This window comes from Protopterus annectens, chromosome 3.part1 (assembly GCF_019279795.1).
Source record: "Protopterus annectens isolate FY-2018-M chromosome 3.part1, PAN1.0, whole genome shotgun sequence".
Taxonomy (NCBI): domain Eukaryota; kingdom Metazoa; phylum Chordata; order Ceratodontiformes; family Protopteridae; genus Protopterus; species Protopterus annectens.
In genome coordinates, this window is record NC_056732.1 from 1,654,498,538 (window position 1) to 1,654,513,238 (window position 14,701).

Below are 14,701 nucleotides of genomic sequence, written 5' to 3' on the forward strand. Positions count from 1 at the left end.
ACGCCTAGCTCCGGCTTTGTGACTTTGCAGAACCTTTCAAGGCGTCCTTCTCGAACGCATCCTTAGATGGTTCTACCCTATTCGGGAAGACCGTCCGCGACACATTGGTTCAGAGCGAGCAAGACGGGAAGATACTGTCTGCCGTCGGAGTCCGCTTCTCGGATCCTCAAAGGTCCTTTTCCAGGAACCAGAGAGGACAAAAGAAGATGTGGTTCCAGAAGTCTTAGCAGTCCCGTTATGCTCCGTACCTTTCGTCCTTCAGAGGCAGAGGGGGACAAGGTGGATGCTGGCCCAGAGGCAAAGGGGGGGGGGCCCCGAAAAAGTTTGGGTTGCGGGAACCATTTTCTGATCGACCTATGCAGCAGCCCTGAGGGATTGCCTGACTGCTCCTCTCTGGAGGCAGTCGGGGTCGTTTTTCGAAGCACTTGGCCCAATGGGAGTTCATCACAACATATCGCTGGATGCTTCGAATAATATCCAGAGGTTACTCAAGCCCTTTCATAAACCTGCCTCCTCAGTCGAGGCGCCTCCCCGATGTACCACCCAATTAGAGGGAGGCTGCAGCTCTAGAGGTAAAAAAAAAAGCTGCTAGAAAAAAGAGCCATCCAGCATGTCCCCCCAAGCCAATCCGGGTTAGGCAATTACTCCAGGTTCTTTTTGGTGCCAAAGAAGACGGGGGACTTAAGGCCGATCCTTGACCTTTCAACAATGAACCTCTTCATTGGCAAGGTCAAGCTTCAATCCATTCTGCCCCTTCTGCAGGAGAAGGACTGGATGTGCTCCATAGACCTCAAGCATGCGTACTATCACATTCTCATGACAGGCAATCCAGGAGGTTCCTCCGCTTTCGGCTAGGGGCCAGTCATTACCAGTTCAGGGTCCTACCCTTCGGCCTCACCACAGCCCCCAGGGTGTTCACCAAGGTCATGGCAGTTGTAGCGGCCCACCTGAGACTTCAGGGAATACAGGTTTGTCCTTACCTAGACGACTGGCTCTTTACCGTCCCCACCAGGCATCTACTCTGCTTAGCCAGGGATTGCTTCCTACTTCTAGTGTCCCACTTGGGGATCACCATAAACGTCAAGAAGTCATCCCTTCAACCATTTCAAGTCTTGGAGTTCATAGGGGCCAGAATAGCCATGCTTCAGACCAAGGCCTTCTTGACATCAGACAGACTTCGCAGTTTGACCTTACACATTTTCGCCCTTCTTCAGTCACCTGCCCCTTCAGCGGAGTTAGTCCTGAGAGTTTTATGGTCCATGGCAGCAGCAATCAATCTCACGTCCTTAGCTCGCTTGCACATGAGGATTCTCCAGTGGACTTTGCAGGTTCAGTGGTCCATCCTTCACCACCCATTGGACATATCAATTCCTCTCAGCAGAGTTTGCAGAAATTCCCTCATGTGGTGGCTCCAATCTCGAGAGCTTCGGGAAGGACGACCGTTTGTTATGCCGCAACCCCAAGCCACGGTGACCACGGACGCTTCTCGCCTTGGGTGGGGGGGGGCATTACGTGGGCAGAGCTGTCCAAGGTACGTGGACTCAGACAGAGACCGTTCTGCATATCATTGTTCTGGAGATGAGGGTGGTGCTTCTAGCGTTGCAAGCCCTTCATGCTTTTCTCCCTTTATGGACTATTGCAATTCAGTCAGACAACATGTCAGTGGTCTAGTACATCAACAAACAGGGGGTGACCAGGTCTTATCCTGTTTGCTAAGAGGCCATGAGAGTTTGGGATTGGGCGATATCCACTAACCGTTTTCTGTTAGCAACGCACATTACGGGTCGGTCCAACATCCTAGCGGACAAACTGAGTCGAAATCCTCTCACCTTACGAGTGGTCTCTGAATCCCTTAGTAGCGAAACAGATCTTCCGCATGTGGAGTCATCCTTGCTGCGATCTCTTCACGTCGCCTTCCAATGTGAAGTGCAGCGAGTTTTTTGCTCTAATTCCCCCTCCGGAGGAAAGCCCCAGAGACGCTCTAGTTCATGCTTGGCCACCTGGTCTTCTTTATGCTTATCCTCCTCTTCCGTTGATGACAAAATTCTTACAGAAAGCTCGCTGGTTGGGGAACAAGATTATCCTCATAGCCCCATTCTGGCCTCGTCAAGCCTCGTTCCCGTGCCTACGGTCTCATCTTATAGCTCCTTTTTGGATCTTGGATCCCATCCCTGATCTGATATCTCATCCTTTGGGATTGAAACCCCCAAATCTGGTCAATCTCAAGCTCTCAGCTTGGTTGATCCAGTTCCATTAGTTGCTAGGACTCCTGGTATCATGTCTGCAGTTAGATCTATCCTGGTAGCGGCGCATAAGCCTTCTACCAGGAAGGTTTACATTAGTAAATGGAAGCGGTTTTCCATTTGAGCGTCTCATAGGAATTTGGACCCTTTCACTGCTCCCATCCCAGCAGTGCTCAATTTCCTATCCCATATTTTCCAGCAAGGGGCCAGTTCTTCTACTGTAAACTGCCATCTCCCATTTTCACATTGGAGACAATCTCAATCCCCTCACTTCCACCAAGATTTGTAAGACTTTTCTGAAAGATATGTTTCTCTTGAGACCTCCTGTTAGGAACTTCGTCCCACTATGGGATCTAACTTTGGTCATTCAGGCTCTGACTGGACCACCTTTTGAACCTGCAGCTTCTGTTAATTTTAACTTCTTGTTCTGGAAAACTGCCTTTTTGGTAGCTATTACCTCAGCTAGAAGGGTGTCGGAGCTTCAAGCCCTCTGTATTAAAGCCCCGTATCTTGTTTTCCATAAGGACAGGGTTTCTCTCAGGACTAACCCGTCTTTTCTACCTAAAGTGGCCTCTGAGGTGAACATCAATCAGTCCATTAATCTCCCAGTTTTTTCCCTAATTATCAAAACAAAGGGGAGTACAAACTTAATTTGCTAGATGTTCATAGACCGTTACGTTTTTATTTACACAGAACAGCTACCTTCTGCAAGTCTGATCAGCTCTTTGTTTCCTTTGCAAAATCCTTCTTGGGTAAACCAGTGTCTCAGGTGACTCTGGTCAGATGGATTTCTTAATTGCATTCTGCTCACATACAAATTATCTGGCCTGCCAGAGCCTATAGGGGTTCATGCTCATTCTACCCGCTCTATAGCTACATCTGCTGCATTCTGGTCTAGAGTTCCCTTGGATGATATTTGCTCTGCGGCTACTTGGGCATCCTCTCATACCTTTATCTCTCACTATAAATTGGATGTAGTGTCTAGAGGAAGAGCGGATTTTGACTTTGCAGTGCTCCGGAATATCCTTCCTTGAGGACCTCCCAGGTTTTTTGGTAGCTGGGGACTCTGTCCCACAGGTTGATGATCAAATGAAGTTAACTACTTCAGATAAAGAAGTTATGTACTCACCATAACGTTCCATCTGAGTAGGTAACTTCATTTGTCAGCAACCGATCCTCCCTCTTTCCCCCTAACCTGGTTCTTTGATTACCTGAACCCTAGGATGGTTTTTCAGGTCCTTTGTTAATCCTTAGGTTAGGATTCTTCAGGTTGTTGTTTTGTCGTTATGAGGTTATATAGGTGGGCAAATGTGATCTGAGGATTGGAAGGACGTAGCAGGGTATTATGGGTAGGGGGGAGCATGGACCTCGGATCTCTAGCTTGCAAAGCTGCCGGCTCGGATCCAGGTCGGATCCGATACCCACAGGTTTTTGACAAATGAAGTTACCTACTCAGATGGAACGTTATGGTGAGTACATAACTTATTTTTTTCTCCTCTCAGATGGCCATCTTCACCTCCATTGCCAACACCTCTATGTGGCTTCTATCTCAGGTTACTGAGGACGTTGCTAAAGCTGCCGGAACAGGTGTTGCCATCATGTCTCACACCTGGCTCTGACTTTGTGCCTTCCCTGAGCCCTTTAAGGCATCTTCTACAAATGCCCTGTACGATGGTTCCACTGTCTTTGGAAAGTCGGTACTTAATACTCTGGTCCAGAGGGAGAAGGACTGGAAGACTCTGTCTGCCATTGGAATTCGTTTCTCATCCCCTCAACGAACCTTCTTCAGAAATCAGAAAAGGGCAAAGAAGATGTGGTTCCAGAAATCTCAGGGCTATTCCCAGGCCATTCAGTACTCCCCTTCCCCCAGAGGCAGAGGGGATTTGACAGACACCGCCCTCGGGGCAGAGTGGATCTGTGAAACCAAGGGTATCTGGATTCTTTCCCAGATAGGCCCACGCAGCAACCCAAAAAGGTTAGCCTGCTTGCTCGACTTTCACTACACCCAACAGGCCAGCAGTGTATCACAGATGATCGTTGGGTGTTCCAGATCATATCTAGAGGATATTCAATACCCTTCCTTCAAATGCCACTTCCTCCCAGATACCTCCCAGACGTTCCACCCGCGCAAAGGGAGGAGGCAGCAGTGGAAAGTTCCAAGCTTCTCAAAAAGCGAGTTATCCAGCCCATCCCCTCAGACCATTCTGGATTAGGCATCTATTCCAGATTCTTTTTAATGCCAAAGAAGACGGGGGACTTAAGACCCATCCTGGATTTTTCGATCCTAAACCTGTCAGTTGCCAAGATGAAATTCTGGATGGTCACTCTCCAATCTACCCTGCCTTTCCTGCAGGAGAACGACTGGATGTGCTCGGTAGACCTCCAGGATGCATACTACCACATCAAAATGGACAGACGCTCTTGGTGGTTCCTCTGCTTCCTGCTGGAGGCCAATCATTACCAGTTCAGAGTGCTACCCTTTGGTGTCACCACCACCCCCAGGGTGTTCACCTAAAGGAACACCCTGGGGGCGGAGGTGACACCAAAGGGTAGCACTCTCAAGGTGTTCACCAAAGTGATGGCAGCAGTGGCAGCTCACCTGCTGTCGCTGGGGTGCCAGGTCTTCCCCTACCTAGATGATTTGGCTCCTTTCCAATACCTCCAGGCATCAACTCTGTCAAGCCAGTGATTTCCTTCTCCAGACTGCCCACCAGCTAGGCATAACCATAAATCCCAACATGTCCCAAATGGATCAAGTTCAACTTCTCGACTTCATTGGGGCTTGGTTAGATACCACCCAGAGCAAGATGTTTCGAACTTCTGACAGACTTCAGTCCCTCAAACATCTTGTGTTGTATATTGTTCAGACCCAATATCCCCCTGCAGAGTCAGTTCTTCAGGTATTAGGGTCCATGGTGGCCGCGATCATCCTGATACCCATGGCTCGTCTGCATAAGAGGGTTTTTCAGTGGACCCTAGCGGTCCAGTGATCCTTGCTAGATCTGCCAGTATCTCATCCAGTTTGTTTATCTCGGGCTTGCAGGGATTCGCTTCTCTGGTGGAGTCAGTCCCCAGATCTTCTTCTGGGTTGTCCATTTATCCTTCCCTCCCCATTCACCACGGTGGCCACGGACGCCTCCGTACGTGGGGGGGGGAGACATTGCATGGGAAGGATAGTCCAAGGCACGTGGTCTTCCCTGGAGACCCATCTGTATATCAGTGTCCTGGAGATGAGGGCTGTGCTGTTGGCATTGCAAGCTCTTCATGCCCATCTTCCCGAAGGGACGATTGCCATCAACACAGACAACATGTCTGTAGTCTGGTACATCAACAAACAGGAGGGAGCCAGGTCTTATCCCCTTTGTTGCGAAGCCATGAGATTGTGGGAATGGACGATCTCCTCCTGCCGTTTTGTGGTGGCAACGCACATTCCGGGGAGGTCCAACATTATGGTGGACAAGCTCAGTGGATCTATTCTGATGCCTTATGAGTGGTCTCTGAACCCTTCAGTAGTGGAACAGATCTTTCTAAAGTGGGGTTGGCCTTGCTGCGATCTCTTCGTCTCTCCAGTGTGAAGCACAGCGAGTTTTTCGCTTTGAACCCCCCCCTCCCCCGGGAGTTCCCAGAGACATTCTAGTTCATGCTTGGCCCTCCGGTCTTCTGTATGCTTATCCTCCTCTCCCTCTGATCCCAATATTCATTCAGAAAGCTTGACAGCTGGGGAGCTTAGTGATCCTCATTGCCCCCTTCTGGCCTCACCAAGTTTGGTTCCCCTCTCTGTGGTCCCATGCAGTTTGTCCTCCTTGGACATTAGATTTGGTTCCAGATCTGATCTCGCATCCCTCAGGGATCCCACACCCAAATCTAGTCAGTCTGAAGCTCACGGCTTGGCTGCTCCAGTTCCAGTGATAGCTAGGAGCACTGGGCTGTCTTCTCCTGTTAAGAAGATTGTGGTAGCTACTCTCAAATCCTACACTAGGAATCTTTATTCCAGTAAGTGGAAACTTTTCTCCATATGGGCTGCTCAGCATGATTTTGTCCCCTTCACTGCTCCAGTCCCCGCCATTTTGGAATTTTTAGCAGATATTTTTCATCAGGGTGCCAGCTTTCTTACGGTAAAGTTGGCAGCTATCTCCAACTTTCATATAGGAGACAATTTGGCTTCCTTATCTTCCTCCAAGCTTTGTAAAGCCTTTTTGAAAGGTAGATTTTAACTTAGGGCTCCTGTTAAGGACTCAATGTCTCCTTGTGATCTTACTCTATTTCTGCAAGCCTTGGTTTCTTCCCCTTTTGAACCAGCAGTTGCAGTGGAATTGCAATTCCTGTCTATTAAGACAGATTTTCTGGTCGCCAATACTTCGGCTAAAAGGATATTGGAGATTCAGGCTTTATCTGTTAAGCCCCCTTATATTGCTTTTCATAAATACAGTTTCCTTACGGACGAATCCTTCATTTCTTCTGAAAGTGGCTTCAGAATCTAACATTAACCAGGTCATCAATCTCCCTCTTTTCTTTCCGAACTTCCAAAATAAGGGAGAGTATAAATTGCATTTGCTTGATGTTCATAGACAACTGCGCTTGTATTTACGTAGAACAAAGTCCTTTCATAAGTCTGATCAGCTTTTTGTTTCCTTTTCTAAGCCTTTCTTAGGAAAACCTGTTTCTAAGGTAATTATTGCTCGTTGGATTTCTCAGTGCATAGCTTTGACCTATAAAGCGAAAGGTTTATCTTCGCCAGGTCATGTCAGGGCGCATTCTACCAGGTCTGCCACTACTTCAGCGGCCTTTTAGTCTAGGGTTTCTTTGGATAACATTTGCTTTGCAGCTACTTGGACATCATCAGACACGTTTATTTCGCATTATAAGTTGGATGTCCTGTCCAGAGGCAGGGCATCCTTTGGCTCCACCATGCTATGGAACATCCTTCCATGAGGACCTCCCAGGGTCTTTTGGTAACTGGGTCCTAGAGGCTAAAGATCAAATGAAAACAACACTTCAGATAAAAAAGTTATGTGCTCACCATAACGTTCCATCTGAGTTATTACTTTTCATTTGTCTTCAGCCATCAATTACTCCTTCCCCCTGCCTTATGTGGGCTGTGTTGTGGACCAGATGGAAGAGTCATAACCCCTATTCTGGTGAGGCTTGGCCTTCCTTATGGTGCTTTTGGGTGCTAGTGCCAGAGTGTTAGGCACATGGTTAGGTTGGGGTGTTACTGGTTGCAGCAAACTTGATCTGAGAGTAGGAGGGAGACAGGGGCATTATGGGTGGGGAAGGAGCTTGGAGCTTGGATCCGATGCTGGAAATTGCGAGCAAGTTGGATCTGTACCGGATCTGTATTCCCACAGGTTGAAAACAAATGAAAAGCAACAACTCAGATGTAACATTATGGTAAATACATAACTTTTTTTCTCTCCTCCTTATGTATTTACCTTGAAAACTAACATCATAAGCTGCTGGCTGAAGGTGCTACGGCAGAGACTTCCCATCCTAAGGGTCAGTCGTTTGGCAAGAAAAAGGCCAAAAAATTTAATTCTGATACAGCTGCTGTCCATCCTCCCCTGGATGTTTCTCTTGAGGCTGGTGAAAGACCGGAGGATCATCCATTGGTTGCTTCAGTTTCCTCTGCCATTACCCCTTTCTAGTTTTCCACAGAGACAGCATGTCTCTTCATACTAACCTTTGAAGGTGGTCAATGAGTTGTCCTTTAATCAGTCTATTCATTTTCCTTCCCTTTTTCCTTTTCTGCTGTCTGCTAGTGAGAAGGTTATTCACACCTTGGATTTGGATAGACAGAATAACTACACCACACAAAGTTACTGTTTGTCGTTTTTGCATTTAGGTTACATGTAACACATTGCATTTAAGTTACCTGGCACTTGTTCACTAAAGCAGTTATACAAGTCAGCACTAAAAAAATGAAAAGCACTACACCCTCACAAACTCCCCTTGAGTACCTTGTTCCCCATTGGCCCTTTTTTCAATTATAAAGGAATTCCCAATACTATTCTAGCATGTCCAAAGGTCAGTTGTCAATCTCCTCTCCGGTCCAGCTGGTGAATCTGGGAATCTTGAGGCAATGTTACAACTGCCTCATGTACACAGCCAACCCTCTCCTCCTCCCAACAAATTCCAACACGTGTGAGAGATGCAACCATATAGCCAAACTGGAGGCTAAGCTCTCTCAACTCGGTACTGGCGTAACCAGTCAGGAGGAGAATGAAACCACACTCACTACAATTCCAGTCTCACACAGACCTACCATGACAGCAAACCAAACACATAAACACACAAAAACATACTCGGAGGCTCGAAATAAAAATCTGCCTAAGCAGCAGAGACCTCCAAAGCAGACACCCAAGCAACCGCTACCCCAAAACAAAACACGTGCAACACATAGCTCACAAAGCCAGTGTGCCGAACAGTCACAGCCCTTAAGACTAAACAACACACCCGATACACTTGTAATAGGTGACTATCATCAGGCACACTGACGTCCCGTTCACCAGGCTGAACAAGGAGAAGGTCACGGTGAGATGCCTGTCGGGCGCAAGGATCCGCCACATAACACAAGCACTCAGGTCACTCCAAGGCAAGTACAAATATGACTCGGTCATTGTCCATGATGGTGTGAATGACCTGAGATGTACCTCCCTGGACTACATGAAAAGAGAGATAAAGGAGCTCTCTGAGCATGTAGCCCAGGCCGGTATGACCCTGACCTTGAGTAGCATCTTACCCTCACCAAGAATGATGCCACAATATGAAGACAAGATGATCAATTTCAACAATTGACTTAAGTATTGGTGTCATTCAAAGGGGATCTAATGCCTGTCAGCCTGGGATGACATGCTCGACAAGCCACGATGCTTCGCTAGGAACGGCTTGCACCTGTCACCCCTGAGCTTTCGGATATTGGCAAAGGTTCTTGCTTCCCCCATAGTGCCTTTTTTAGGCAAGGCTCAAAAGACAAACTCACCTCCATAGGTATCACAAGGGATAAGAAAAGAGTAATGCTACTCAACGCCAGAAGTCTAAACCTCAAGATGCACGCACTCGAAACTCTCCTTAGCATGGAGAACATTGATATCTGTGCAGTAACAGAAACCTGGTTCAAGGCTCCCGAGAGCACCCCAACACTACCAGGTTATACCTCATACCATGCTTTTCGGCCCTAAAACTTGGACCAAACCACAAAAGGAGGGGGGAGGGTATCAATATTCGTCAAAGATACCCACACCTCCAGGTTGGTGGCAAAGCACGAAGCATCAGAGACTATCCATGTGCAACTAACAGTGGGTAAAACTGCCTTCCAGTTTATAGCCTGCTACAGACCACCCTCCCAAACCCAGGAACTCCACTCGGCCTTCCTGAGAACACTAGAAAATATGAAGGTCTCTCCAAACACCATTATATTGGGCGACTTCAACTACCCAAACATAGACTGGGAGCATTACTCTAGCTCCAAGACCCTAGCCCAAAGGTTCCTAGAATTTATAAACTCAAATGCTATGGAACAACTTGTTACCACTCCCACAAGAGGGGAAAACATACTGGACCTGATCATCACCAACATGGGGACTCTATGCTTCAGACCAGAAGTGTATCCCTCACTGGTAAGATCAGACCATAAACTAATCTCACTGGATATTCACATCCCGACCCCACCCCCTGCCCAGAAAACCACAGTGAAAAACTTCTCTAAAGCAAATATCACACTCCTCAAAACCGAGGTGGTATCCTTCAAAGCCCCCGAGCCTGTGGAAAATACGGCCCAGACAGCAGAATCCTTTATAAACGCATTCTATGAACACCTTCAGGAATGCATGGATCATGCAATCCCAAATAAAACCAAGACCCAGTCCTCCAAAGGCAGACGTCCTGTCTGGTGGACCCCAGCCATAAACAAACTATACAATAGAAGGAGGAAGCTGCTACATGATAGAGCAAAATCCCAAAAAGGGAAGGCATCTTTGATCAGTATTAGCAAAAAACTATGGGCACTCATAAAATCGTCTGAGGCCAGCTTCGAGAGAAAAATTGCACAGGACACTAAGGATAATCACAAGGCTTTCTTTAGTTATGTTAGGAACCTGGGTGGGAATTCCCAGATATGCTCAGAATTACTCCAAAATGACAAAAAATACACCAAACCCACAGACATTGCCAACATCCTAGCTGGCGATTCAGCGCAAACCCCCCCCCCCTCCCCACCAAAAGGGCAAATATCTATCCCAGCAGAGTGCTGCCCCCCTGACATCTCAGATGCTCAGGTAAGAGCCTCCCTCTCCAAAGCAAAAAACACAACATCAGTGGGACTAGACGGTGTCCCGGGCTGCGTCCTACATGAACTCCAAGAAGAGCTAAACCCAAACATAAAACTACTGTTCAGTCTCAGCCTTACTACAGGATATGTACCCAAAGAGTGGCGTACAGCAACAGTGGTCCCTCTCCACAAAGGTGGTGCCTCAACGGATCCTGGAAACTATCACCCCATAAGCCTGACTAGCTTGGTCTGCAAAGCTATGGAAAGGATCATCATGGACCTCATAAATAAAGATATTGGGGACCTACAGACACTGGGTCCTACCCAGTTCGGCTTTGTTAAGGGCAGATCCTGCCTCTTAAACCTGGTTGATTTCTTTGAAACAGTCACCAAGGCCATTGATGAGGGGAAGGTGGTCCACACAGCCTACCTGGACCTCGCAAAAGCCTTCGATACAATACCCCACTCGGGCATTATAGATAAGCTCACCAGCTTAAATATAAACCCCTGTGTCACTAGATGGGTTGCAAACTGGCTCAAGGACAGAACCCACATGGTTAGAATTGCTGGAGCCATGTCAGACTCCAAACCAGTTACAAGTGGCATCCCACAAGGCTCAGTCCTGGGACCTCTCTTGTTCGGCATATATTTCTCGGAGGTACAGGCCAACATGGAAGGACTGTGGCTGACCAAGTTCGCAGATGACTGCAAACTGGGCGCCATAATCGACTCTCCAGCCAACACAAGCATCCTCCAAAAGGGCCTCATAGAAACAGACAACTGGTGCCAGAGCCATGGCCTCAAGCTAAACGCCAAAAAGTGTATAGTCATCCCCCTTGGCAAAAACAAAGTGCCCACAAATTACCACATAGGTGGTAATCCATTAAGTACAGAAGAAGTAATTAGGGACCTGGGGAACCAAGTTGATAGCAATCTCTCATTTGACAACCACGTGGCCAAAGTGGTTAGAAAAACATTTTATATAGCCCACATAATCATGAAGGGATTCACATCTAGATCAGGGGAGGTCATCATGCCTCTTTACTCATCCCTCATCAGGCCCATAATTGAGTACAATGCCCCTTTTGGGATGTACCTTACCAGACACCTGCAGCAAGTGGAAAGACCCCAAATGTACCTCACCAAGAAGATCAAAGGCCTCAAACAGATGCCATATGCTGCCCGGTTAAAGAAACTCCAGCTCTACTCAGTGGCATACCGCCTGCTCAGAGGCGATCTGTGCCTGACGTATAAAGCCATGTCCAACCCGGAATTAATGGACATGCTGCACCTCAGAAAATCCAAATCCCATCGAGCTACGAGCTCGAGAGACTTGAACCTCTGCACCGAAATAAATAGGACATGATGGAGGGACAGATTCATAACCCAGAGGCTCCCTTCACTCTGGAATAAAATCCCAGTCCAGGTTAGGCAGAGTCCCTCATTGACTCTCTTCAAGAGGAATCTTGATGAGTGGATGGAAGATCGTAGGTTTACCCCGGGTATCACTTCTGTGTCACTGTTAGACAGAGGCACAGTATACTAACCTCGAAAAAGGGCATAGCAAAATTAATTTAAAATGGGTGGCGAAAGCCAAACACACTCTGGCTAGGCTTATAAATGCCCTAGGGCAGATAGCCTAGTATGAACCTATGAACCTATAATTCCTTGAAGGCTAAAGGCCAAGGTATCACATGTATTGGTGGTAAAAGTAAAGCTGTTTTGAACTGTCGGTCCTCTGACCTTTGTGGGGTTTTTTATATTTGCATAGACAGCTAAAATATTATTAGAATAAGATTAAAGTTATTCACAGTTCTGATCAGCTTTGTTTCTTTTCACCCTAGGTCTTTGGGTTTGGCTGTTTCTGCGTAAACCATTTCTTCCTGGATTTCTAAGGCCATTTCTTTTTGTTATCCATTTCATGGTAAATCTCTTTCTTCAGCTGTAAAGGCTTATTTTACCATAGCTGTCTCTTCCTCTGGTGCTTTTTTCAAGGGACTGGATATCACTTCCATTAGTCTTCTGTTCGTACCTTCACTAAGCATTACAAGTTGGATGTTATTTCCAGGGCTAGAGTTGACTTTGCCATAGCTATCCCACATGGGTTTTTGAAGGGCTGTTCAGGGCCGTTCTCCTCCCAGGTTTCCTCTTGAGTTTTTGTACTCTGCCTTATGTTAGGGTTAGGAATACTGCAACAGTTGATATGGAAGGACATAGAACAGTTGTGTGAAATCTTACCAAAACTTGCTCTTTTGGCCAAGGGTCTTTTCTCCTTCTAGATGTACATTTTTTCCTTGTCCCTAGGGACATTCTGTTACTGTTGGGGCTTTTTTAGTTCTGAATGTGTGCATCCAGATGTCACCTTTATGTCCTAACTTATCCTTGGCAGAAGATCCCTTATGTTAAGAATACTATAAGAGTGAAGAGAAGGACATCAACTGCTATGGTAGGATTTTACACAACTGTACTCTCTACAGCTTTTAAAGGTATACCATGTTTGACACAGTCTTTATATAAATGTGTGTTTTACATTCTTTTATTAATGTATAAATGTGTCAGAACACAGAGTGGTACAATGGTGAAGCAGTTAGTGTTATAACCTCATACTGCATGGTTCACCATCACCACTTTGGTCCTTGGATGGTGCCTTTTGTTCAGAATCTGCATGTCTTCCTTATGCACATGTGTGTTTTCACTGTCTGCTCCACTTTCCTCCCCCATCCTAATGACTGAGGTACGTGATTGGTGAACCAATAAATTGCTTGTAGGGGTGTGTGTGTGTGTGTGTGTGCGTGTGTGTGTGTGTGTGTGTGTGTGTGTGTGTGTGTGTGTGTGTGTGTGTGTGTGTGTGTGTGTGTGTGTCTGTGTGTGTGTGTGTTGTATGTCTCATGTAATGGTTTGATTTCCCATCTTAGCTCTCTGCCTTACATCTGTTGAGTGATAGGATATCCTCTGGCTGCATCATGTCTCTGAATAAGTAAAATGGTTATCAGAAAATGAATGCATGAGGACATAGCTGACTGTATAGTAATCATTTCCTAAGTTGAGGGATGATGCCTGTAAAAGTTAAATATTCTGCTACTTACTTCTTGTCATCCTGAATTTAATATCAGCATGCTGTGTCTGTTAGATTATTCGGCATATTTCACACAAAGCTTGAGGTATGCCATTAAAAGATACAGGACTTAAAAGAGTCTAATTGCACATGTTTTGGGGATTTAAACCATGAATTTATGATAGCTTGTTGCTGTTTAAGAGTCTGATAATTTATTTAGCCATTGCAGATTTTTCACATACCCCTCTCTGTTGTGTAAGTTTAATTTAATGAGGTATTTTGAAGAAAACGTTTGCCTTGACAATCTGACTGCCAGTGCAGATGTGAATTATGATTGCTATTGGTTTTCTTTTTGATTAGATGGATATCTTATTCCAACCCCTAGTTATTGTGGTGTATACCCACAGATGTGCAAGTATGCTGATCTAAGACCTGTTCATGTGCCTTTGCAGAGTAAAGTAAGTATGAACGTTTGCTGCATTTATTCTTCATATGTACCTCTTTTATTCTGTTGGTTGTATTGGGCATAATCATGCAATTATATACTAAAGGAAATTGGTTTCATGTTTCTTTGCATGAAATTTCACTCAGCATGGATTAGTCTCATGCAGCTACTAGAAGTATTTTGTTTTTTGACTCATACAGTTAGCAACATAGGATTGTTTAGAGTTCAGAGGAGGAACACAAAACAAATAAATTGCAGTGGGAAGGAGAAGCTCAGATGTGTTGACATTTTAAGCAGGCCTTCGGTGACAAACAGTGAATGTGTCCACAAGTATGTGCCGTTACGCCATTAGCCTTATAAGACCTGTAGGGATAATATACAGCATCAATATTGTTTCTGGTTAGAGACCTCATTGCACTTGGAGTAATGTAGTCTGTTGTACTTTATTATCGTGGTTTAGCATCCATTCCACATGCAAAGCATGTAGTTTACTACAGGTATACATGAGAGTTGTATAAGGGGCCAGCTGCTGAATTATATATTCATGTTCACTTTTAACTGCTTCTATTAGTTAGACCTAGACAGATGAGTCTTGGGTCCCCAACTAGCACATTCAGCTCATAAGCACACAAGATGGTCATAGTTAGGTAGGTGATTGAAAGGACGATGGATGGGAACCGAAGACCACTGCT

General features: G+C 46.1%; 1 protein-coding gene across 1 annotated transcript in view; it reads left to right on the forward strand.

The window, feature by feature from the left end:
- LOC122798602 (1-aminocyclopropane-1-carboxylate synthase-like protein 1) overlaps nt 1-14,701 on the forward strand; it is a 2,974,588-nt gene that overhangs the window by 920,964 nt on the left and 2,038,923 nt on the right. Inside the window, exon 6 of the mRNA XM_044067677.1 lies at nt 13,925-14,022. Within this exon, the coding sequence (XP_043923612.1) occupies nt 13,925-14,022 (98 nt within the window). The remainder of the gene's footprint in view (nt 1-13,924; nt 14,023-14,701) is intronic.